The following is a 24,427-nucleotide window of genomic DNA, read 5'->3' on the forward strand; positions in this document are numbered from 1 at the left end:
ATTGTTGTGACCGAACGAAAGGATATTTTTGAAAACTTTCTTCGGCAATACTGTTCTAAATTATGACAGGAATCGATTGGTACATGTTTCAAGTCGCTAAGTTGTCTGGTTGTCGAGATATGGGCAAAAAAACTGCATTTTTTTCGAGGTTTTTTGGCTTTTCTGGGAAATCCATGAAAGAAACCCAGAATTTTTATGGCCTATGTTCATCCTCGTAACTTGCTTAACATAATTGCTTTTGGAACTAGTCCTCGATATTGCTTCGTTGAGGAGGAGATACGACTTAAAGCTGCGGACACACATTCATACATTCATCCATCCATTCATCCATCCAGAAATGACGGGTTAATAAACGCAATTCTCCAGAATGGAAATTGCGCTAAAAATTTAGATTACGAAAATAGTAAAAATGATTACAAAATGTAAAAATGATTACAAAAATAAATCTATCCAAATTTTAAACATTCTGTATAAAAATAAAAGATGACGCCAAAAAAGTATGGTTTACAGTACTTCCGGTGAATTCCGGAAGTGTGTGACAGACTTTGGCATTGTTTTACTGTTTTTTACTGCTATACGATTCCGGAATAATAACCGACGCTAAACTAAGGTTTTGGTAAAATCACGATATAGCGTCGGAAATTATTGGGTAATGTTCGTTGAGTTTCGGTAACATTCGTTACTGTAAACCATAGTTTATTTGACCGTTGAAAGAAAAATAAAGTCAAGTGCATTAAATTAATGTTTTAACTTAATTTAATGTTTAACTGACAAAAAATTAGCAACAATTAGTAAATCTAAATATTATTAATAAAGTCGAGTGTAGTAATTAATGTTTTTTTTTAAGAAACAAAAAATCTGCAGAAGATTTGCGACAACCGGCTCTAGTTCTGTTAGTAAATAAGACGATTAGATTTACTAAAGTTAAAAGTAGTAAGAATAACTAGAATAATGTTTAGTAGCAGCAATAATTAGCACATACACTTAATATAGTTAGAAATAGAAAATAATTAGCAAAACAGTATTTAAATTGCAACTAAAATCAATCCTTGCACATTTTTCAACATTATGTATTAAAAATTATATGGCGGCAAATAAATGATGTTTTACAGTATTTTCGGTGGTTCGAACGGCTCGACAGTCTAGGCTACGCCATGGTTTTACTGTTTTTTTTACTGCAGTACAGTTCCGGAATAATAACCGACGCTATATCGTGATTTTACCAGAGTTTGTCTATGTAGATCTAGATCTATGACTAGTTGACTACCTAGCTTAGTTTCTAGATTAGATCTATAATTGAGCCTAGATCTGTATCTATAATTTAACTATATTAGACTTCATCAATAAAATAAACAATGGAGCCAATTAAAACTACACGTATTACTGGGATCTATTCTTATCTCGAAACGGTGTGTGTGTGTAGTGTAGTGTAGTGACAGTAGTGTCTAGTGTACTAGTGTAGTGTTACAATAGTCGTGTGTCAAGTTATGAAATTAAATTTTATTTAAAATATTTAAAGGTAATCTATCGTTTTAGGTACGTAAAATCGCCCGCGACTAGTAATGTGAAAAACAGATGACTCCTTACTCCTTGCATTGTAATACTAATAGGCCTAAGCCCTAGGGCCTAGGCCCTAATTATTTCACATTTTGAATTAAAACTTTTCAGTAATAAATGACAAATGTCATTTATAAATGACAAATGTCATTTATTAAATGAACACCAGCGATGTTTCCAACAGATGCAACCATGCTCAACTACTATAGCAGCCATCTTGTTAAAGTTTTATTTTTATAGACTTATAGTTAGGGCCTATAGCGTGAGATTCAGGCAGAAGTCACTCTATTTTACAAATGGCTGCTGTTTATATAGCAAATCTTGCTTGCAGACTCTGCTGTTTAAGTTAATTTCTGGCCTATATTGATATATTTAGCGGATGATATTTCGAATCGTCCCTTTGAATCCCGGTCAGAACGTCCCCCCGTCGTGGCCTCAACCAACCGGCGGGCTTGTTGCATTGAGTTAAATATAAACTCAAAACAATAATATAAACAATCTCCTTTCAGTAGGTCAGGAAATTTTGGCTATCCTTTTGCCTGTGAAAGTTTTTATTTTGCTTGTGTTTTCCCTAGAGCGTAGCTGAATGACAGAATAGTGAAACTATTATTATAGATTTTATATGTATCTGTTACTAGCTTTGTATTGCTTATGGTTTCCGTTATACATTTTCATCTCTTAAGTTTTCTAACTTAATTTATTTACAATGGACTAATACATTTCAAAAGTTGTGTTATTTTGTAGCACGCCCTTTATCTGTGCCCACATGAGCCCAGCGGTCTTTGCCTCTTCCTCTAACATTCTTCTCCACAATCTCTTTGGCCAACCCACTCTCCTTTTTCCCTGGGGATTCCAGTCCATATCATTTTTTGCTATATTATTTTCTTCCCTTCTTAGTGTATGTCCAATCCATCCCCATTTACGGGCCTTGATATCCTTATCTATTGGCTGTTTTGCATTTTGCCACATTTTGATGTTTTGTTTGGCCATCTTAATTTAAGGATCTGTCGTACGCATTCATTTGTGAACGACTGTAGCCTAGCTGTATTTACCTTTGTAACCCTCCAAGTCATAGAGCAATAATCCACTTCGGTGGACGTTGTATTTGGTGTCCATCCCCCCCTCAGATTTTTGTCGAATTAACTCTAACAGTTAGTAAATTATTAAATTTGGTGTCACCACCACCTTAGACATGGTTTGACGTATCAGTTTTTATAAGTTAAGTTGGTGTCAGAAACACAATTTTTGTGGAATTTGTTTTTCAGTACTTTAAAATTTGGATTTACAACTAGCGTGCCCGTACCCTTGCGATGCCCCAGTGTTAAAAAAAGTCCTATCGCCTTGAAACTTTAGGAAGTAGTTAAGAATACTTCTGGGGAGGTTTCTCTGGAAAAAAATATTTCAAATTCACAGGGCCAGGGCGCGATTTGATTTTTATATATACTGTATATAAAAATAGAAATCAGATGCGGTTCAACACCATTCATCCAAAGTGCCATAAAACTTTGGGCAGTTTATGAGAATACTCCTGTGAAGGTTTCTGCAGAAAAAAAAATTAAAATCTCTTGTGGGTGTCACTCAGGAGGGTGTTTTTTTTGTCAATACACAATTTGGCACCCAGAGTACTAGAGCGGCTATCTTAGCACTTGGTATCCGTTAATTGGGTGTCCTGCATAGTGGGTAAGGGGTACTACTATATTCAATGGTAAAACTGCAACAGACACAGCCGCCTGCACCTTGGCGATTGCGTGACTCGAGGCTCCCCTGTGAACACTATGGCACTTATGTTCATTATAAAAAGGCTATACACTATAGGTTGACTATATTGAATAAGGTGCGTCCTCCTGTGTTCCGATACAGGGCGATTAGATGCCCGGGGCTCTTAAAAGGAATTTTAATCAGATCTTCTAATTCAAGAATATAATAAAAATAATTTACTGATGAACTAGAAACTAGAACTAAGAGTTTTTGGGCAGAGAAAAGGCAACAAAATAAAATATTTATTGATAAAAAACAAAAATAAGTATAAAAACACAATGAATAATTGTTAATAACTGGGCTTTTAATAGAATTAATTAAGGCGATGCATCTGTGTATTTTAATAAAGTAATAAGGTTGATTAATCTCTCTCTATATATATACTAGCTGCATACAAACAAAACACAATCACAAGCACAAAAGAAAACACAAACCCAAAAGAAAAATAAACTCGAAAGAAAACATAAATCCAAAAGAAAACACAAACACAAAGAAAACATAAACACAACACAAACAAAAGAAAACACAAACCCAAAAGAAAACACAAGCACGATGTAAACAAACACAATGCAAATACAAACGAAAACACAATTGCAACAGATTAACACAAAAGAAAAAACAAACGCAAATGAAAACATAAACACAACACTCATAACATAAGCACAACTTAAATGCAAAAATAAACGCATAGTGCTCACAGTCTAGCCCGTGATTCCAAATCGCACCCTGCCCGAGCACTGGCGGACGCTTGATTCGGTGATTGACTATAAAACCCCCAGCGTGTCAGCAAACCGAAAGATAGAATAATAATTAGTAAACTGTACGTTCAGTGTATAAAATAAATAAAAGGCAGTATCTTTAATATAAGGCTGCTGGTAGTGTGTCAGTCATTCCACCATCGCTATAGATTTTGGAAGTCTCTCCCTGGGCGCGGACGGCAGAGAAAACTTGTCATTCCGCTGCTGTTTAGGTGACGCATTGGGCTCGTGGAGGAGAGTTGTCTTTATCAATTCATGCATTTTTTTCAGTACTTTCAATGTTAAAAATTTACAATAGAGTTTCATGACTAAAACCATTGCGCACCTAATGAGCGTAATGACGCGTCTATAATAGTGCGGAATAATTTATTTAAAATTAAAATTAGTAAACAGTACGTTCAGTGAATGAAATAAATAAAATATTGCCTTTTATTAATCCATGCTAATTATAATATTCTAACAATAATGTCCTCTTACACATCCGCATAATTTGCATTCACATTTTGCTAATTATATTATTGCAACAATAATTCCTTCGTGGAGGTCCGCAGATTTTGCATTCACATTTTTTTAATTAGCGTTAGTTGAATTTATTTTTAAATTACCTCCCTGGGAAAATTACAAAAGAGTTAAATTAATTCGTTTTTTTTACCCTATTATTATTGAATTGTGTCCACTTTTTCTAGGAATCTAAACGAAAATGATATTTGACATTGATCCGTTTAATATGTATTAGCAATGTGCGTGTATTTAATATTTTCTTTACGTTATACAAAAGAGTAAAAACAGTGGCAACTATAAAATAAATTAAGTCGTTATATAAACAAACCTTACTCTATTACTTACAATAAGACACTGCGATGCAAGTAAAAAGCACGACATGTGAAGTGTTTACTTTTATGGCTCGAAAACCTATAGCGATGACGGACTGACACACTACCAGCAGCGTTACATTATATATATATATATACATATATATATATATATATATATATATATATATATATATATATATATATATATAATTATATATTATAAATGAAAGGATGTGGGTTTGTGTATTTGTTCTTTATTTATGCATTGCTACACCTTTCATCTGATCTTCATGAAACTATTGATTTAATGAGAACGCTGCCATGAGGGTTTCTGTAGGGGGGGGGGGGAATTCAATCTTGACCCCAGAATAAAATAAACCGGGAGTGATCTCCCCTAAACTTTCTCGAATATTCTTATATAAAATAACAGGGGATGGGAACTCGAGATATATACATGATTTTTAATCCATTTTAAATACTTAAAGTTTTAAAAATAGAATAAAATCTCGTAGACAAAAGAATTGCACACCAAGTGAACGCCAAATAAAAAAAAGTGCATAATAGTGCGCAAAATTATTAGTACTTAAACTATTTACATTAGTTTTTTTGAGAAATCGGAAGTAGCGTAAATTACTACTTCCGGTCAACGGAAATTACTCAAAATTTAACAGAAGGTAGAGAATTAGATCTTATACTTACATGTGAAATTTCATTTATCTATCTGAAATAGTACTCAAGTTATAGGCTTTTTAAAAATTCAAAGTAGAAAAAGTACCACTTCCGGTTATCGGAAATCACTCAAAAGTTGATACGGATCTACGATTTTGATAAAATACTTATATATGAAATTTCATCAACCTAGCTGTAACGGTACTCAAGTTATCGTGTTTACACACGGACACACACACACACAGACATACTGACAGAATTGCAAAGCCTAGTTTTTCAGACTGGATTACGCATAAAACCTCTTAATTTTGATAAATCTGGATTGATAATTTTTGCCCAATTAAAATAAGTCCTCTATACTTCGGAGGTGATGAAGGACTGAGGTGTAATACGGTGAAAATTGTTAAAATTTCAAGTGATTTTTGGCACGATTACAATACTTTCTCTATACTTCGTATATACGAGAAAGTAAAAAAGGAACTTTTTTCAATTTTAAACATTCAGATGAACTAACCAGACTTAGATTATTTAACAAAAAAAAAAAAGATCTTTTCTGTTTAATATTTTACAAAATATAAAAGATAATGATTAATATTCAAGTGTCAAACCAATTGAAAGGATCCTGGAATTGGCTTTTAACAAGTGTTTAATAAAAAAATAAAATTTCTTGATTTTTTAAGCTTTATTAAGTATTATTTTAAAAATAATTTTATTGCCAGTTTCATGGCAGAATCTAAAATCACACTATTTTTATCCATGGCAACAATTATGAAAGTTTCTTGACAACTCCATTAGACAAATAATCTTATAAAGGCATACTCCAAAATCAAACAACTGCTGCCTTGTAGTTTGTTCTTGTTCAAAACTATGAAAGCAAATAAAAAAAAGCAAAATGTTGGGGGTATGTTGGCATGGCGATTAATTTTATACATTTATATTATTCGCATGCTATTACAAAAAAATAACAACTAAAATATATATATGTTAATCAACTAAGCGTCTTTATTTATTCTTCTTTCTCAATTCAAGTGTTCGACTCTATCCCACACAATTAAGTATTACGATTCAACTTGTTATGAGCTTTAAATATGTATTGCAGTTCTTTGCTTATAAAAATATAACTAATCTATATATATAATTCTCTTCTTGGAGACGTTAGAAAACACCAAGCTGTAAGCGCGCCTTGCAGTCCCCTCTCTTCCTCTCTGGTGAGCTGTGGTTCACGCTAAATGTTTACAAGCGTAGAGTCAGGTTTAGTGATGGCTATTAGGGGCAGATAATGTAGTGTGAAACGATTTTAAACTTAGGGGAGGCAACGAAGAGGAGTTTGCTTTCAAGGGGGGGGATGTGGTAGGGGTTGGGGGAAAGGAGGGTTTTAAAGCAAATATTTTCAGTGGCAGCATTGGTACTGTCGGATTCACAAATTATGAATTACTGAAAAGTTTAAAATAAAACAACTAAATAGCGGCGTATGATACACCGCGGGTCGGCTCGTGTTTTTATAATTCCTTTCTTCCACAAGAGTGCAATTATGTTAATTTTTTAAAAAATAAATAAAGGTGTCTTACAAAGTGACATTTAAGTTCAGTTAATAAAATTTTGAAACTTGATATTATCAACTTATATAGTATATACTTTTGAGTTCTTGTAGCAACCTCTGGATATTATAACTTAAAAGATCGAAGAAATATTCTTACTACATTTTTTATTGTGTTACTCTATGTACATCTATGTATTTTATTCTTTCAGGTGGACTGGTCAGATCCTTGGTTTACAGGCTTGTTTACATTTCACATCTTCACATTTGTTATAACATTCATCACAAGAAGAAAGCAGATGATTCAGGCTGCACACTTTATCATCCTGTGTTGGTATACCTTCTGAATCTTAATGTTAACAAAAGCGTTAATATCTTTTTTTTTTAAAACAATGCTTTTCTTTGAGACTGCAATCTAGTTTATTAGCTTTTGTAAATTTTATTCCCAAGTATTGTATATGGTAGTGTTCAGATGTATTTTGATTAAAGACATATTTGGCATACATTTTACCCTCACATTCCACTCCTCTCCCCACTCCCCCGTTGAAAGCAGCCATCCGTGACGACAGTTTACAGACGACAATGAAAAGATGGGGCAGAACGTATTATTACCTCCCTTTAGTTTAAAATCGTTCATAAACTAAATTTTCTGCCCCTAATTGCCGTCACTAATTCTACCTGATAGTAAACAGCTCACCAGACTGGTGGGGTGGGGGTTGTAGCGATATGGTCTGTTGAGGTTACGTCTTGGTGGTGTCTCGCATGGTCCCCATGTAGAGAATTATATAAATAGATAGGCTCTAAATATCAATGATTCTTTAATCGCTATCCGATCAGTAAAATAGCATACGGTTTTAGCATGTGGGCGGAAGACTATACTGTTGCCGAAATTTTAAGAGCAAAAAAAAATTAGTATGTTGTACCAAATAGACCGTGCTTTGATTGCTTGTTGCATAACAAGTCATACAGTTAAGGTCAGTAGGTCTACTATATGCTGTAAAAATGGTACAGCACTAAGACTGCTTATGATTTGTTACTTTGTTTAACCTAAATGATAATTTCAAACTATAATACATTATTGTGGAAATTGTTCTAAAGTAGACAAAATAAACTAGCACTTTTTACAAACTACACTCTAAAGCAGTGGTTCTTAACCTTTTTAGAGGTACCAAACCCTAACAGTTTCATACGCGCATTCACCGAACCCTTCTTAATAGTTTTACTACTTCTTAAACCAGTACAATTAGTTCTGCATTTGTTGTTGACGGTGTGCGAGAAGGCAGCGCACACTTACGAAATCCAAGACTTCGATCTGTTATGTCTGTTGGATTCCAGTTTGTTTGCTTTAGCTTGTTTCGTCATACAATCAACCAATCAACGAAATACCCACGTCGTATTCCAATGCGAGTAATAAATGATTCTGATCAGTTGATCTTGTAAGTCACTTTTATTAGGTACTAGACTACCCGTCATCCCTTGGATAACTGTGGGTTTCGAGGGTCATCCATAAAAAACATCACGTCTGTCACTTATCGTCACAACACCAGACCCCACATTTAAAAAGACGTCACACCTCAGACGATTTTGTCTTTTAAAAACATGGATTTAGGCTGAGCATGTGTCTGACAACACAATCTCATTATATGCTGAGGTTACAAAAACAGGTCAACTCTACTTCACCTGCCCAGTGTCCTCTCAACTCAGACATGTTTTTGTCTTTGAAAACACAGATTTCGGCTGAACATGGGTCTGACCACGCTATCTCTTCATATGCTGACGTCACAGGTGAAATTTACACCAACCCAACTCTACTTCACCTGCCCAGTGTTCCGCCAAGTCTCAGACAACATGTTTTATCGTTTAAAAAAAATATGTCGGCCGAGCATGGCTCTGACCACACTATCGACGTCATATGCTGAGTACAAAGAAACGGGTGAACTCTACTTAGCCTTCCCTGTATTCCGCCAAGTTCCGATAGGCGACTTTATCATTCACATCTAAAAAAATAAACCGGGAGTGATCTCCCCTAAACTTTCTCGAATATTCTAATATAAAATTACGAGGGATGGCAACTCAGGACATAGACAATATTTGTTATCCATTTTTAATTACTTAAACTTTTTACAATAGAATAGAATCTCGTAAAAGAAAGAATTGCACACCAAGTGAAAAGTTTCCCTTTCTAACCTGACTTGAACTCTGATTCGAACTCGAGACTAACGGGTTAGCAGTCCAGCTCTCTACCGCTAGACCACTCCGTCCCACACCAAGTGAACGCCTAATAAAATGTCTATAAAAGTGCGGGATATTATTAGTACTTTATAAATTTACATGCGTTTTTTGAGAAATCGGAAATAGCGTAAATTAGTACTTCCGGTCAACGGAAATTACTCAAAATTTGACAGAAGGTAGATAATTAGATATTTTACTTACGTGTGAAATTTCATGCATCTATCTAAAATAGTACGCAACTTATAGGCTTTTGAAAAATTCAAAGTAGAAAAAGTACCACTTCCGGTTATTGGAAATCGCTCAAAAGTTGATCAGAATCTACGATTTTGATAAAATACTTATATATGAAATTTCATCAACTTAGCTGTAACGGTACTCAAGTTATCGTGTTTTACACACAGACATACGGACAGAATTGCAAAGTCCAGTTTTTACGACTCGATAAGGCATAAAACGCCAAAAAGTTTATATATTTGTATTTATAATTTTTGCCTGATTAAAATAAGTCCTCTATACTCCGGATGTGATGTAGGACTGAGGAGTAAAACGGTGAAAACTGTCAAAATTTCATGTTATTTTTGTGCACGATTACAATACTTTCTCTATACTTCGTATATACGAGAAAGTAAAAAGCATTGAAATGATATGTCATGGAAGCCTATTACACTAACACCTTAGCTATCTAGGCTCGTCACGACAATGACGTTTTTAGCGCAATTTCCATACTGGGGGATTGTGATTATTAACTCGTCATTTCTGGATGGATGGATGGATGTGTGTCCGCAGCGTGTCCGCAGCTTTAAGTCGTATCTCCTCCTCAACAAAGCAATATCGAGGACTAGTTCCAGAAGCAAATATGTTAAGCAAGTTCCGAGGATGAACATAGGCCAAAAAAATTCCCGGAATTCCTTCCTGGATTTCCCGGAAAAGCCAAAAAACCTCGAAAAAATGCAGTTTTTTGGCCCATATCTCGGCAACCAATCGATTCCTACCACTAAAAAGTAGATTTTAAGCCGTCTAATTATGTGTAATTTTTATAGTTATTGATATTATTACACAATATATCTCATTTACCAATTAAAAACTATCACCGAGATAATAAGTTAGCGAATACTTCACTTATGCTTGCATGACATGAAATTACTAAAGTCTCTTTAAGCTTAGGTCCTAAGCACTCCACATAACAGCCAATCACCAATTAATAAATCATTCAATTTCTCAATATCTTTATTTTAAAACCTAAGCAAAGCTAGGCAGTATGCCTAGTCTAATATATAAAGCTCAAATGGATTCTATGGCTCAGTATTTTTTGTCCCGATTAATATAGTTCCTCTTTTGCTGCTTCCCCACTCGAGTAAGGTTAGGCAGCAAGAGCAGATTCACATGACAATGCATACATGAAATTTTTTACATATATATACAAATTATTCTGTGCTTGTAAAATTTTCCGTGTACTTCTGTTTTCTTGTTTTCACTTCCGTTTTTTTTTCGTTTCATTTCTTCTTCTTCTTCTTCGTTCTTAATTATTAGTGTTGAAGGGGATCGAGATTTATCTGCCAGTGCGTTTGAACTCGAGACTTATGTTCGAATTTATCAACCATGAGCTTTTTGCCGACTCGACCACACCTCCAACACAATTAAGCGTTACGTGTCAACTGGTTATGCGCCATTGAGGTCATTGACTCCGATTTCAGCCTGCTTTTCTTTTTGGATTTGCTTCCATAGCCTTTGTCCAAACAAGAACAAACTACAAGTACTTTTCCTACTTTGAATTTTTCAAAAGCCTATAACTTGAGTACTATTTCAGATAGATAAATGAAATTTCATACGTAAGTAAAAGATCTAATTCTCTACCTTCTATTAAATTTTGAGTCATTTCCGTTGACTGGAAGTAGTACTTTACGCTACTTCCGATTTCTAAAAAAACTAATGTAAATTTTAAAAGTAATAATATTATTGCGCACTATTATGCGCTTTTTTATTTGGCGTTCACTTGGTGTGCAATTAATTTGTCTACGAGATTTTATTCTATTTTTAAAACTTTAAGTATTTAAAATGGATTAAAAATCATGTCTATAGCCCGAGTTCCCATCCCCTATTATTTTATATAAGAATATTCGAGAAAGTTTAGGGGAGATCACTCCCGGTTTATTTTTACCATACTCAGAAATGATAAACGAAATCAGTGTTTTAACAGAAAAAAAGGACCACCTTTCTGAATATGCTAATAAAAAATGTATACGCTGATAGAATCACATGATAATTTTCAATTTTCTTAGTTTTTTTAACATTTAAGATATTTAGTCTATTATGCATTTTTTAAACATAGTAAAGGCTATTCAACTCTGCACATTTTACAGTTATTTGTAAAGAAATACGGTGAACGGTCAAAAAAGGCCCGCGAGTTGAATGAGAGAGGTGTCAAAGCCGTTACTCGACTGCCGTCGAAAAAATCATCTCGGTGATAGTTTTCAATTGGTAAATGAGATATATTGTTTAGTATCAACAACTATAAAAATTACACATAATTAGAGGGCTTAAAATCTACTTTTTAATGAGCCCTTTTTATTATCGAAACAATGAAGTGAAAAGCTATTATTATATTTGGGCGACTCGGGTGAAAACGGCGTTTTTTGCGGCAGTTTGACATATCTATTTTTATAGATATTTTATTATAATTAAGACAATTTTTAAAGCGTATATAGAATGGTCTGGGCAGTATAGTAGTAGTAGTTTCTCTACTGGATGTATTTGTGTCGTAAAGTCATGGGTTCCACGATATATATATTTCACGATACTTGTACGTGTGATCTCGCTCTGGCGCACTTAATTATTGTGGCATGCTGTTGTGCGCGCACTGACAAATCCGATCACTAATCAGAGGAATAGGGAGTGTTTTGGCCTCCGCCAAAACCCCGGAAACTGACTAACTGAACACCTGGAGTTTATAGGCCTATATATTTTAATAATGTTATAGTTGTTTGAGAAAAATATTTTATAAAATAGTTATTGGTCAAAACACAATGTGCTTTACTACACGTTGAACGATATTATTATTAGTGAAAAAGCAAAGAAATAACTAATAAATAGCTAAAAATCCGACACATTTAAGATAACATAGGCTACCAATACCTATTAGATATACCAAATTATCTATATACTACTAAAACTCAATTTTGTTTACATGTTTGAATATTTATTTGTTTGTCTGATTTGGTACTGTAAGGAAACTGCTCTTTATGGGGGCTGTAAAATAGTATGTAGGTAGAGAATAATTTTTGATTGCAGACAGACTGTTAATCACACATTTATTGAAAGACATTAATTAATTTATTGATTTATTCATAGGTAGATTAACCACATTAAGTTTAAAGTTTTATAACAATGGCTAAGCTTTGACTGAATAGTGCCGTTTGATAACTCATTTTTTTGTTTGTTTGTTTTTTTTATTTGTTATTGGGGAGAATCCGCATTATGTGTAGAGCTGTAAAATAGGATTTTGGGTGGAAAGTATTGTTCCTTCTTAAACACACTGTTAATTACAAACTAATTTAAAGCCGTTAATTAATTTATTGATATATTCATTGGTAGATTAACCACATTAATTATAAAAGTTTAGAACAATGACTTTTTTTTACAACAATGTTTTCAATTATTCTTTCTTAAGGCCTATATGTGAATGATAGGGTTGACTATCAGGACCTCGCGGGGCACAGGGTAGGTGAAGTAGAGTTTACCTGTTTCTATGTTCTCAGCATATGAAGGGATAGTGTGGTCAGAGCCATGCTCGGCCGGAATCGTTTGTTTTTTTAAATACAAACATGTCTGAGACTTGACGGGGCACTGGGCAGGTGAAGTAGAGTTTTTAAAATATAAATAAAACGTCTTTTTTAATGTGGGGTCTGGTTATTTTGGGATGATAAGTGCTGGCAGACGTGATGTCATTTACGGATGACCCCCCGAAACCCACAGTTATCTAACTAGATAACGGGTAGTCTAGTATACATTATTAGTCAACACAACACCATATTAAATGTACGCACTGATTTAGAGACTTAAATGATTCCATTAAAACCCGGCAGTTCAATGGTATTTATGTTGTTTTTTTTAAAGTAATTTGTATTACTTTTAGCTGAGAAAATTGTATACATTTTATAGCGTAAGTCTTGATAAGTAGATCTATAGATCTAAATCAAATTTGAATGAAATAGTTCATTTCTTTATGTTCTAAAATTGGAAGATGACGCAATTATTTTTGTGTACTTTCCGTAGTTTTGACATGTGACTTCATTGCTTTTTGCGTTCTTGTCACAACTATAAATAACTTTTCTGGTTGCATAGTTAAAAATGTGTTTCTACATTCGAATATGCGTTTATTTTTATTTTCCTTCTTTGAATACAATTTAGTTTATACATTTAAAACATCCAACATATTATTTTCAAAAAAAGTCTGAATCTGAAAGTTCTCCATATATTGCTGAACATACTGATCACATAGCCTCAAAAATACTGCGGAGGGAGAGAGAGAGAGAGAGAGAGAGAGGAAGTGCGCACATGGGTTTTTTATATATTATTAGGATACCAGGTTAATATAATTTATGTGCTGTCCCTTGCGCTACTAATTTCTACTATTTATTAATTTTTTTGTATAGAGAAAGTCTTGTAATCGTGCAAAAAAAAAAATCGAGATTTTTGCAAATCTCGACGTTTTACACCTCACTGATACGGAAAAACATAATTTTGCAATCTTGTCCGTATGTCTGTCTGTCTGTCCGTGTGTAAACACGATAACTTGAGTACCGTTACAGCTAGGTTGATGAAATTTCATATATAAGTATTTTATCAAAATCGTAGATCCGTATCAACTTTTGAGCAATTTCCGATAACCGGAAGTGGTACTTTTCCTACTTTGAATTTTTCAAAAGCCTATAACTTGAGTACTATTTCAGATAGATAAATGAAATTTCACATGTAAGTAAAAGATCTAATTCTCTACCTTCTGTTAAATTTTGAGTTATTTCCGTTGACTGGAAGTAGTAATTTACGCTACTTCCGATTTCTCAAAATACTAATGTAAATTTTAAAAGTACTAATAATATTGCGCACTATTATGCGCTTTTTTATTTGGGGTTCACTTGGTGTGCAATTAATTTGTCTACGAGATTTTATTCTATTTTTAAAACTTTAAGTATTTAAAATGGATTAAAAATCATGTCTATAGCCCGAGTTCACTCCCGTTTTATTATGACAAGGTGCTGAGGCATTTTATTATTCTATATCAAATCATTTTTTTCAGTACTGTTGGTATATTGCGCTGAGACATTGAATGAACAAGCATCGCTACATTGGAAGTAAGAAACCTTTGGTTCACTCTTAAGTGTTTATGAATACTTTGTTCGTGTACACGTTTTTTTTTTAAATTTTATTTAAATAACTTTCTAAAATAAAACTTTCTACATAATGAAACATATTTTGATCTCCGTACACAATTGCATGACTACACTACTTTCTGGCATATTAAATATATGTACATTTTAAACTGAGACAGAAAACCAAATAGCTATTTATAATTTATATTTCCGTTACATGATTTACAGAAATTGTATGTACTGAAGTATGAAATTTATTCATACATTCATCATTGGCCTCTCATATCTGAACTATTGATAAGCATAGGGAATGTTGAAGTGGCCAATAAAGAAAAACATACCACTTAGTATTGGAAATCCCGTTTTCATTCTCTAGAAATAGTAGAACATTTTGTACACAAAATTTAGCGTAAGCAGTTTTTAATAAAAACAAGCATTTTAGTTTTAAATTTTGCTACTTGTAGAAAAAATTATATATATCTCAGTAGGGTAGGGCTGCACCGCAATGCACTTACTTATTTTAATACAATTACGTAGGCTAAATAGATAACCATGCTACTTTTTTGCTTCTTAGCCTTTGCATTCTTAGCCTTAGTTTCTTTAACTAACACTCTTTTCTAAAACATTTACGTATTAAATTATACCATGTAAAATATTTCTTTTACTAAGCTGTTAAGGCTGTAAAACCTGCTAACGTCAATTTAGTAAACAGGGTTTCCTACAGAGCCTAGGAAAAATTTTAAGATTAAGATAAAATTTCCCTGCCAGGAAAGCCGGGAAATCCGACGAATAGCCGGGAAATTTACAATGGACTGGGAATTGTTTCATCCCACAAATATCGCGAGTTTTGGACTAGGCATGAGCCTAGCCTAAAGTAGTCTGTTCACGTGGTTCTAAGGCACACAAAACTAGTATGGTATTGGAGCAAACTATAATCACCCACGATTTGCGATCGTTGATACAATTTCCAATTTTTTTCAGGTTTGCCACTTTTCTGGGTTAGCAAAATTTGAGTTTGAAAAGTGGCCGGGTTTGAAGTTAGAAAACAAAATAAGACTTTTGACATATGATTCTAGAAATGGTTTTTAGTATTAAGACTCTGGAGCCTTTTTACCATTGATCTGTCTTCCGCCAAACTGGCGAATAAGTGCGTTTTGAGGTCATTTGTTGTGGTTGGAAAAAAAATGCACTACTTCTAATAGTGTTATAAGAATAAAATTTATATGTCAATAAAGTTTGTCTTTATCTGTCGTGATATAAAAAAAAATAATATTGAAGGCTTAATAAAACAAATTTCATTTTCCTAACTTATAGTGTTTTTGACGTCATGCGCATTAAACAACATTAAACAAAATGTATGACTCTTCACAAAAATTCTAATTGATAAATCAGGAAAACACAATTACTTCCCTATAAAAAAAACATTACATGGGGGGGGGGGATTTACTTTTTATTATTTTATTTTGGTATTGGGGAAAAATAATTACATAATTAGCGTGAATTGATCAAGTGCAATGTGGTAAGTATAACACATATTTTAAATACTGCCGTTTATTTATTTTATAAACTGAACGTACTGTTTACTAAATATTATTATTTGTTATCAATAACAGTTAAGAAGCCAGCTCCTATATTTCCTATTTGTTTACTTCTATCTTTCCGTTTTCGGATAAGCTTGGGGTATTATAGTCGTTCACTAAATTGAATCAGGCGCTTCCGCCGGCTCCCAGGCAGGGTTTGTTTTGGTGCCTTGAACTATCATGTGAGTGCTATGGTGCAAACGTTCATTTTTTTAAAGAATGCGATAGGCCATGAATAAAAAGGGTTATTATAGTTGTACACCAAATCGAAGCCAGGGCGTCCTCTGTTATTTGGCGCCCTGGGCTTTCCCGTGAGCGCTATTGCGCCTACGTTCAGTTTAAACTGTTATATAGACTATGGGTAAGATAGGGTATTTTAGTTGTTTACTAAGTTGAATCAGGTGGTTCCGCCGGTGCCCCGGCAGGGAGCGGTATGGCGCCCCGGGTTATACTGTGAGCACTATGCTTTTATGTTTGCATTTAACTTTCTTTTGTGTTCTGCGTTGTTTGCGTTTAGGTTTGCGTTTGTATTTATCTTTGTGTTGGGGGGGTACTTGAAATTTTCGGGGGCGGGGGTAGAATTTTCCGGGAGGGGGCGGACACTGGAAAAAGTATATAATTATATTTCGTTGAATGGGACGGTAGACATGTTTTGGGGTGGGGGGGGGGAATTGGTTTTAGTTTAGAGAAATAGACAGCACTATCAACCTAGCGCCCGTTGTATCCTTCCTCAACGGGCCATTTTTCTCGTCTATATAATAGTTTCGCTGTCTGTCTATGTATCTATCTATCTGACAAGAACGCTCTAGAGAAAACACAAGCAAATTAAAAACTTTCATAGTAAGACGGAAACGAATTATGACGTCAAATTGGAGCATATAGTAGAAAATAATCTCAAGCCGGAGAGTGCACACTGTAATATGACGTCATTGATTCTCGAGTAAACATTGAATTAAAAAGCCAATTGTGTCTAATCTTAAAAGTGGTTTGCGTGAAGAGTTTCTTTCATACAATTCTTCGGGTAGGGGCGAAGCCCATCCCCTGCGTAAGAACGTCTAAGCCTATCTCCCCCCCCCCCCCAACTCAAAAGAAATGTCGTCATCGATACTCTATAAGACAATTACAGCCTAATTCGTGTGTCTAATCTAAAAAGTAGTTTGCGTGCAGAGTTTCTTTCATGCAATTCTTCGGGTAATGGCTAAGCGCGTGACCAGTGTTTCTTTCAGAATTTTTCCTCCCCGGAGGGGGGAACTTTTTCTAATCTAAAAAGTGTTTAGCGTGCAGTTTTTTTTTCATGCATCTCTTCCGGTAGGGGCGAGGCCCCGCCCAGGTTCTTCCTTTAGTTTGTATGATCTACAAATGCGACCAGTGTTTCTTTCAGACTTTTTCCTCCCCGGAGAGGGGTGGGGGTACTTGAAATTTTCGGGGGCGGGGGTAGAATTTTCTGGGAGGGGGCGGACACTGGAAAAAGTATATAATTATATTTCGTTGAATGGGACGGTAGACATGTTTTGGGGTGGGGGGGGGGGGAGATTGGTTTTAGTTTAGAGAAATAGACAGCACTATCAACCTAGCGCCCGTTGTATCCTTCCTCAACGGGCCATTTTTCTCGTATAAGAATATTCGCGAAAGTTTAGAGGAGATCACTCCCGGTTTATTAACAAATTTTTTAATATGCACAATCCTTTAAATATTAATTTTTGTTTTAAGATTATAATAAGTTTCACGGTTTAAACATTTTTAATGTCTGCTTTTTTGTTGTTTGATTAAATATAATTTTGGGAAGTTTATGTTCTATGATTATGCGCGTTGAAATTTATATGAAAAAATAGAAGGGAATTTCTTTGAATAGCAGTGAATTTATACTCGAAATAGCAAGGATTTTTCTATTTTAAAAAATTGTGAGAACCCCGAGAAAGCTTGGTGGTTCTTTCTTCTGCGACAGGGCCTGAAACTGCTAATACATATTTTTATATTATGTTAGAATCACAATTACCTCCCCTAAGTTTAAAATAGTTTCAAACTAAATTATCTGCCCCTAATAGGCGTCACTAAACCCGGCTCTACGATTGTAAACATTTAGCGTGAACCACAGCTCACCAGACCATGTGGGGGTGGTCGTGATATGACAAGAGAGGGGACTGCTAGGCGCGCTTACAGCTTGGTGTTTTCTTACGTCTCCAAGAAGAGAATTATATATATAGATTTGACAGAAGGTAGAGAATTAGACCTTTTACTTATATGTGAAATTTTGTTTATCTATTTAAAACATTACTCAAGTTATAAGCTTTTAAAAAACCTAAAGTAGAATAAGTTCCACTTTTTGATACAGCACTACACATTTGATATAATATATATATATATATGAAATTTCATCAACCTAGCTGTAACGGTACTCAAGTTATCGTGTTCACAGACATACACACACACACACAGACATACGGACGAAATTGCAAAACTATGCTTTTCCGACTCAGGGAGTTGTAAAACGTCGAGATTTGTGAAAATGTCGATTTCGATTTTTTTTGCACAATTACAATACTTCCTCAATACTCTGTATATGAAAAAGTAAAAAAGCACGCTTTTAATCCATGTCACCAATATGATGGAAGGATTCTCGTCAACTCTGTCGCCTGTATTGACAAAACCACGAATTTTATCCTTGTCAACAACGAACAATAGTGAATAAAGGATGAAAGGATTATCGTCAATTCGTTGATGCATAAATAAATTGAATTTATAGATGTTATTTTCAATACTGTATTTTCTTTTCACTGAGACTTTTCAAATGTGTCTATTTTTATTTACAATGGTGACAGAATTATATTCTTCCAAGCCTGTTATTTTACAAATAATGTACTTATATAATTATGTACAAAGAGACGGAATAGTCGAATGGTAGTGCATACGATTGCTAACACAAAAATCTCGTTTCCGGGTTCAAACTCTGATGGGTACCCAACTCACGTTAAGGAAAATAAAGGTGGTTGGGCATAATGCTGATCAATGCAGAGGTTAAATAAGCAAGTGAACTCTACTTCACTTTCCCCATGGACCGTCACGTTTGAGAGGGAACTTTTTTTTTTAATATAATACGGTATATTATTAGTTGTAAAAATGGGGGCATAATTGCTGTAGAGTAAATATTTGACAAATCACACTGATAACTAAGTTGCTCCACATCAATCAATGCTACTTATTAATTTAATAGCACACTAAACACACACACATATGAATGATTAAAACATTAGTAAAATACAAGATTTTGAGAACATATTTTAAAAATGTAATGGTTTTCTTGTAATAAAATTTTTTTTTCCTAGATTATTTTCAAAGCAACAGTATTTTGACAGTCAAGGGATGTTTATATCCATAGTGTGGTCAGCACCACTTCTTCTTAACTGTCTTGTTATAGTGGTATGTTACTTTTTTTTAGCTCATTAATATTTTACAATTCAAACATGTTACAAGTGCCAAAATATTAGCACCAACTACAATCTGATTCATATTATTATTTGTTGTTAAAATTCCCAGACCTCATATTTTTATTATTTTAATTACACAGCAAACCTACATCCTCCTAATACCACTAATAACAAAGGAATGCAGTTTCACACAGAAAATATTTGTCTAAATTTAATTAAGATTTAGTTTATTAATTTAACTCAACCATAATACTTCTGAATCAAAGTTAAAAATATCTCTAATTCTAGATCTTATTTTTTTTTAGATGATATGGATCCTTACATCATCTCAGTTAATTGTTTCTACTGGCCGACTAAAGCTGGAGGCTGAAAGAAGGGCAAAAGAAAAAAAGAAAGACTAATACCCTTAAATGAAATTAATTTTCAAGAAGATAATTATTTCAGAATCTTTAAATAAATGTTTAAAAAATTCTTTTGATGCCAATTTTTTCTAAATCTAGTTACTTAAAGTATGTTTTTTTTCCTGTGAGCATTATAGTTATACACCATATTTTTTTTCTCTTAAGAAATGCAATACAATGCAATACAACTAGGCATCCCAAACAGAAATTAACTGTCCATAATCCATTTCAGTTTCAAGCATTCGATGAAGTGAGTTTCTCCTGTTAGATCCTTTTATTCTAAGCTCCATGACACCAGTTATAGTTATATGAAAATAGCTCAAAAAATAAATAAAACTGGAGTAATCTCCCCCCCCCCCCAATTTTCTCGAATATTCTTATATAGCGGGGGGGGGGGCGGACCGCACCGGTAACACCAAAACAAAAAAAATTGGGGGGAGAGAGAGACGAAACAATGACGCAAAAATTCAAGCTTTTGAAAATGTGAACACTTTAAAGATTTTAGTGGGGGGGGGGGGGAGGGGTTTACACAAACTGCAAAATTTACAGATTTAAAAAAAAAAAGGGGGGGGGGGTTGACACCCGACCTAGCATCGCCACTGGTAAAAAGGTCATCCATTTTTAACGTTCACATGGGGGGGGGGGGGGGAATCCGAAAAAAATTAACTTCAGGACTGGGCATTTACAAAATGTATCTATTTTTAAAGAGTCACTGACATTTTTATTTCAATACTTGATATTTGATTAGTATTAGGTGTATATGTAACCAATGAAGTATGACACTTTTGTCTTCTACTCGATGGTAGGTTCGATCTTTTATTGTGGTATCAGCAAAACCAAATAAAATAAAAAACTGAAAACTAAAACCCAACAGACCTCCTAAGTCCGGTCACAGTAAACACGTCAGGATTGGTTTCTTCTAACTTGGTCTGGATTTACAACTCGTACCACGACCAAGGTCTAGTCTCTCGTGTAGCTACTGGTTATAATCTCCGATCGTGTGTTGATGAGTCCGTATTTATTGGCTAACCCTGGAATCTGCCAATATTCCTGAATGTCGATAAGTCATGTCCTATCTGTCAAAGTACCAGTCCGTCTTCCCCGTACATCACTCCCAATCTCGTCCCGTGCGACGTAAATTACCTGTTAATGCTACTCACATGCTACTGTTAATGCCCCGCACCCCGTGGTCAGTTCCAGATATTTTATGGGAGATGGCCGGTGGTTCGCTACTAAACGCCGCAGGTGTCCAGATCTAATCGGTTCCTGACCAGCGTTTCCGGTATAGTTATGGTGCTAGCCTTCTTGGCACAGCAAGTACGGTCACTCTGGCCACGCCCCAGTTGATAAATGGGTACAGGTAATGTCGGTCAAGTCCGCGGGTGGTCACGATGTCCCCACCACTAATGGTCGTAACTTCCCTTAGTTATATATATATATATATATATATATATATATATATATATATATATATATATATATATATATATATATATATATATATATATATATTATATATATATATATATATATATATATATATATATATATATATATATATATATTTATATATATATATATATATATATATATATATATATATATATATTATATATATATATATATTTATATATTATATTATATTATATATATATATATATATATATAAAGCAATGTATGTGTGTTTGTCCATTATGCATTACTACAACTCTCATAACATCGCCGTGACACTTTGGGAAGTTGTTGAGAATATTCCTGGGGAGGTTTCTGCGAAAAAAAAAAATTTCAAATTCGCAGGGGTGGCGCCCCGGCAGGGCGCGATTTGTTTTTCTCTATATACGGTATATAAAAATAAAAAGTTGACTTTGGTTTGACATCGTTCATCTGCTAGCCATGAGACTTTTGGGAGTTGATAAGAACACTCTAGAGAAGGGTTCTGTAGAAAAATCATTTTTAATTTCGCAAGGGCGGCGCCACGGGAGGGTGCGATTTTTCTCTATATACGGTATATAAAAATAATAAAAGTGAATTGCCGTGACACCGTTCACACGATCGACATGAAACTTTAGGAAGTTGTTGAGAATATTCCTGGGGAGGTTTCTGCGAAAAACAATATTTCAAATTCGCAGGGGTGGCGCCCCGACACGGCGCGATTTGTTTTTTTCTATATACGGTATATCAAAATAAAAGTCGATTTTGGTTTAGCACCGTTCATCCGATAGCCATGAGACTTTGGGGAGTTTATTATACAACTCTAGGGAAGGGTTCTGTAAAAAAATAATTTTTAATTTCGCAAGGGCGGCGCCACGGGAGGGTCCGATTTTTCTCTATTTACGGTATATAACAATAATAAAAGTGAATTGCAGTGACACCGTTTATCCGATAGGCATGAAACTTTGGGGAGTTCATTATAAAACTCTAGGGAAGGGTTCCGTAAAAAAATCATTTTTAATTTCGCAAGGGCGGCGCCACGGGAGGGTGCGATTTTTCTCTATATACGGTTTATAAAAATAAGTCGATTTTGGTGTGACACCTTTATCCGATAGCCATGAGACTTTGGGGGAGTTGATTAGAACAATTCAGGGAAGGGTTCTGTAAAAGAAATCCTTTTTTAGTTTCGCAAGGGCGGCGCCACGGGCGGCTGCTATTTTTCTCTATTTACGGTTTATAAAATTTCGGTTTCACACCGTTCATCCGTGTACCATGAAACTTTGGGGAGATGATTAGATTACTCAATGGTAGGGTTCTGCAAAAAAATATTGCGTAGCGAGTAAGGGGTACTACTATATTCAGCTATAACAGGCTTCTAAAAATAACTTTGTAACGCGAGGAAATCCTTCTGTACAGTTTCGTCACCTTGCGAAAGATGAAAAAATAACTTTTTGAATTTGAGGAGCCTACTGTAGAGTTTCGTCACTTTGCGAATGATGCAATAAGCATCTATTATTAGACAATTCAGTCAGAAATTGAGATCGAGCATCTAATAATAGACCATTAGTAAGGCTAGCATATTGCATCAGTCACACTGATATTTAAAATACGTCAAATAATTTTTTTACGTGTTAAAGAAAAAAATCCTGTTCATTTGTGTCACTTTAGCGAATGACGAAATCTGCATCATTATTAACAGGATGCTATTTGGCCGATGGCGCCTGTTAGTTTTAAGGAGCTAGGGGTCGTACGCCGCGCCTATGCGGTAGTGTAATCGGGGGGTGGGGGCCATGAGAGCGCCCATCCAAGTCTCTGACACAGAGGCGGTCACCCAAGTGTGTTCTACCATATTATTTCGGTGAGTGATTAATACACACTCATGCGGTTTTCATGCGGTAGTGTAGGTAAACCCGTGTCCTGATATTTATGATCCAAGAACAGGCATTGTTTACATTTAAATAACTCATTTTTAGAAAAGAAGGTCACGCGTCTAAGAACATATAATTATAATTGATAACGCGTTGGTGAAATCCTAATATATTTCGTCAAACTTTCTTCTATCCCCGCGGCAACGCGCGGGGGTCGGGTACGCTAGTATATATATATATATATATATATATATATATATATATATATATATATATATATATATATATATATATATATATATATATATATATATATATATATATATATATATATATATATATAATTTTAAAGTTTTAAATATAAAATAATATTTATTAATATAAAAAGATACACGTTTTGCATAAAACATAATAAAGTATTTTAGGGTTCGTCCATAAATGACGTCACAAACCTGGTGGGGGGGGGGGGGGGTCAGACATTTTTTTAGTTTCTAGAAAAATAAACTTAATAAATACTAAATATTTTACATTGTTTGCGATACTTCTAACAAAATGTATACTTTTGTGTAAGTTGTCAAAAGATTGTAAAATATATCGTTGTTCTAATAAAATTGCCTTATAATTTGACGATGTATGTTGTATAGTAGACTGCCACGTATTTGCAAATTTGTCAATAGTGCTATTTGACTAAAGATCGGAAGCTTGTCAACTAGTGAGGGTAAGGCAGTGGTATCAGTGTGAAAGGTTAGTCTAGTCAGCTTTTGCAAAGATTTAAAACAGTTTAATGGAGAGTGAATTGAAAGTACAGGTAGATTATACGTAGACTACCACTTACAGCTTCCCTCATAATTTTTACTTTCTCTTAAAGAGAAAGTATTGTAATCGTGCAAAAAAAAAATTCGGGATTTTTACAAATCTCGACGTTTTACACCTCACCAGTGGCGTAGCGAGGTCGGGTGTCATCCGGTGCGGCACTTAATGGTGTCACCCCCCCCCCCCCCAGAGGCATAGAGACCCTTCCCAGGGA

The 24,427-nt window shown here is 34.5% G+C and overlaps 1 protein-coding gene across 2 annotated transcripts; it reads left to right on the forward strand.

Annotated features, from left to right (window-relative positions):
* The first annotated feature begins 1,144 nt into the window (after positions 1–1,144).
* On the forward strand, positions 1,145–20,172 carry LOC131949962 (transmembrane protein 18). Of its 2 annotated transcripts, XM_059311933.1 has the most exons (6): positions 6,410–6,458; positions 6,710–6,765; positions 7,307–7,424; positions 14,623–14,677; positions 19,599–19,692; positions 20,006–20,172. In XM_059311933.1, the coding sequence occupies exons 1-6, from the start codon at positions 6,425–6,427 to the stop codon at positions 20,099–20,101; spliced, it is 453 nt and encodes a 150-aa protein (XP_059167916.1). In that variant the 5' UTR covers positions 6,410–6,424; the 3' UTR covers positions 20,102–20,172. The 2 variants fall into 2 exon arrangements, with proteins under 2 accessions (XP_059167917.1, XP_059167916.1); XM_059311934.1 differs by lacking the exons at positions 6,410–6,458; positions 6,710–6,765 and adding an exon at positions 1,145–1,409.
* The last annotated feature ends 4,255 nt before the right edge of the window (positions 20,173–24,427 follow it).

Source organism: Physella acuta, unplaced genomic scaffold, assembly GCF_028476545.2.
Source record: "Physella acuta isolate Inbredline_101_S28 unplaced genomic scaffold, ASM2847654v3 ptg000722l, whole genome shotgun sequence".
NCBI classification, from domain to species: Eukaryota; Metazoa; Mollusca; class Gastropoda; family Physidae; genus Physella; species Physella acuta.

Bases quoted from the DNA above. Each gene is read 5' to 3' on its own strand.
- LOC131949962 (XM_059311933.1), top strand. From the start codon at position 6,425: ATGAAAGCAAATAAAAAAAAGCAAAATGTTGGGG. The intron at 6,459-6,709 runs GTATGTTGGCAT...CTCTTCTTGGAG, and splicing joins AAAAAAGCAAAATGTTGGGG to ACGTTAGAAAACACCAAGCT. The intron at 6,766-7,306 runs GTGAGCTGTGGT...TTATTCTTTCAG, and splicing joins GTCCCCTCTCTTCCTCTCTG to GTGGACTGGTCAGATCCTTG.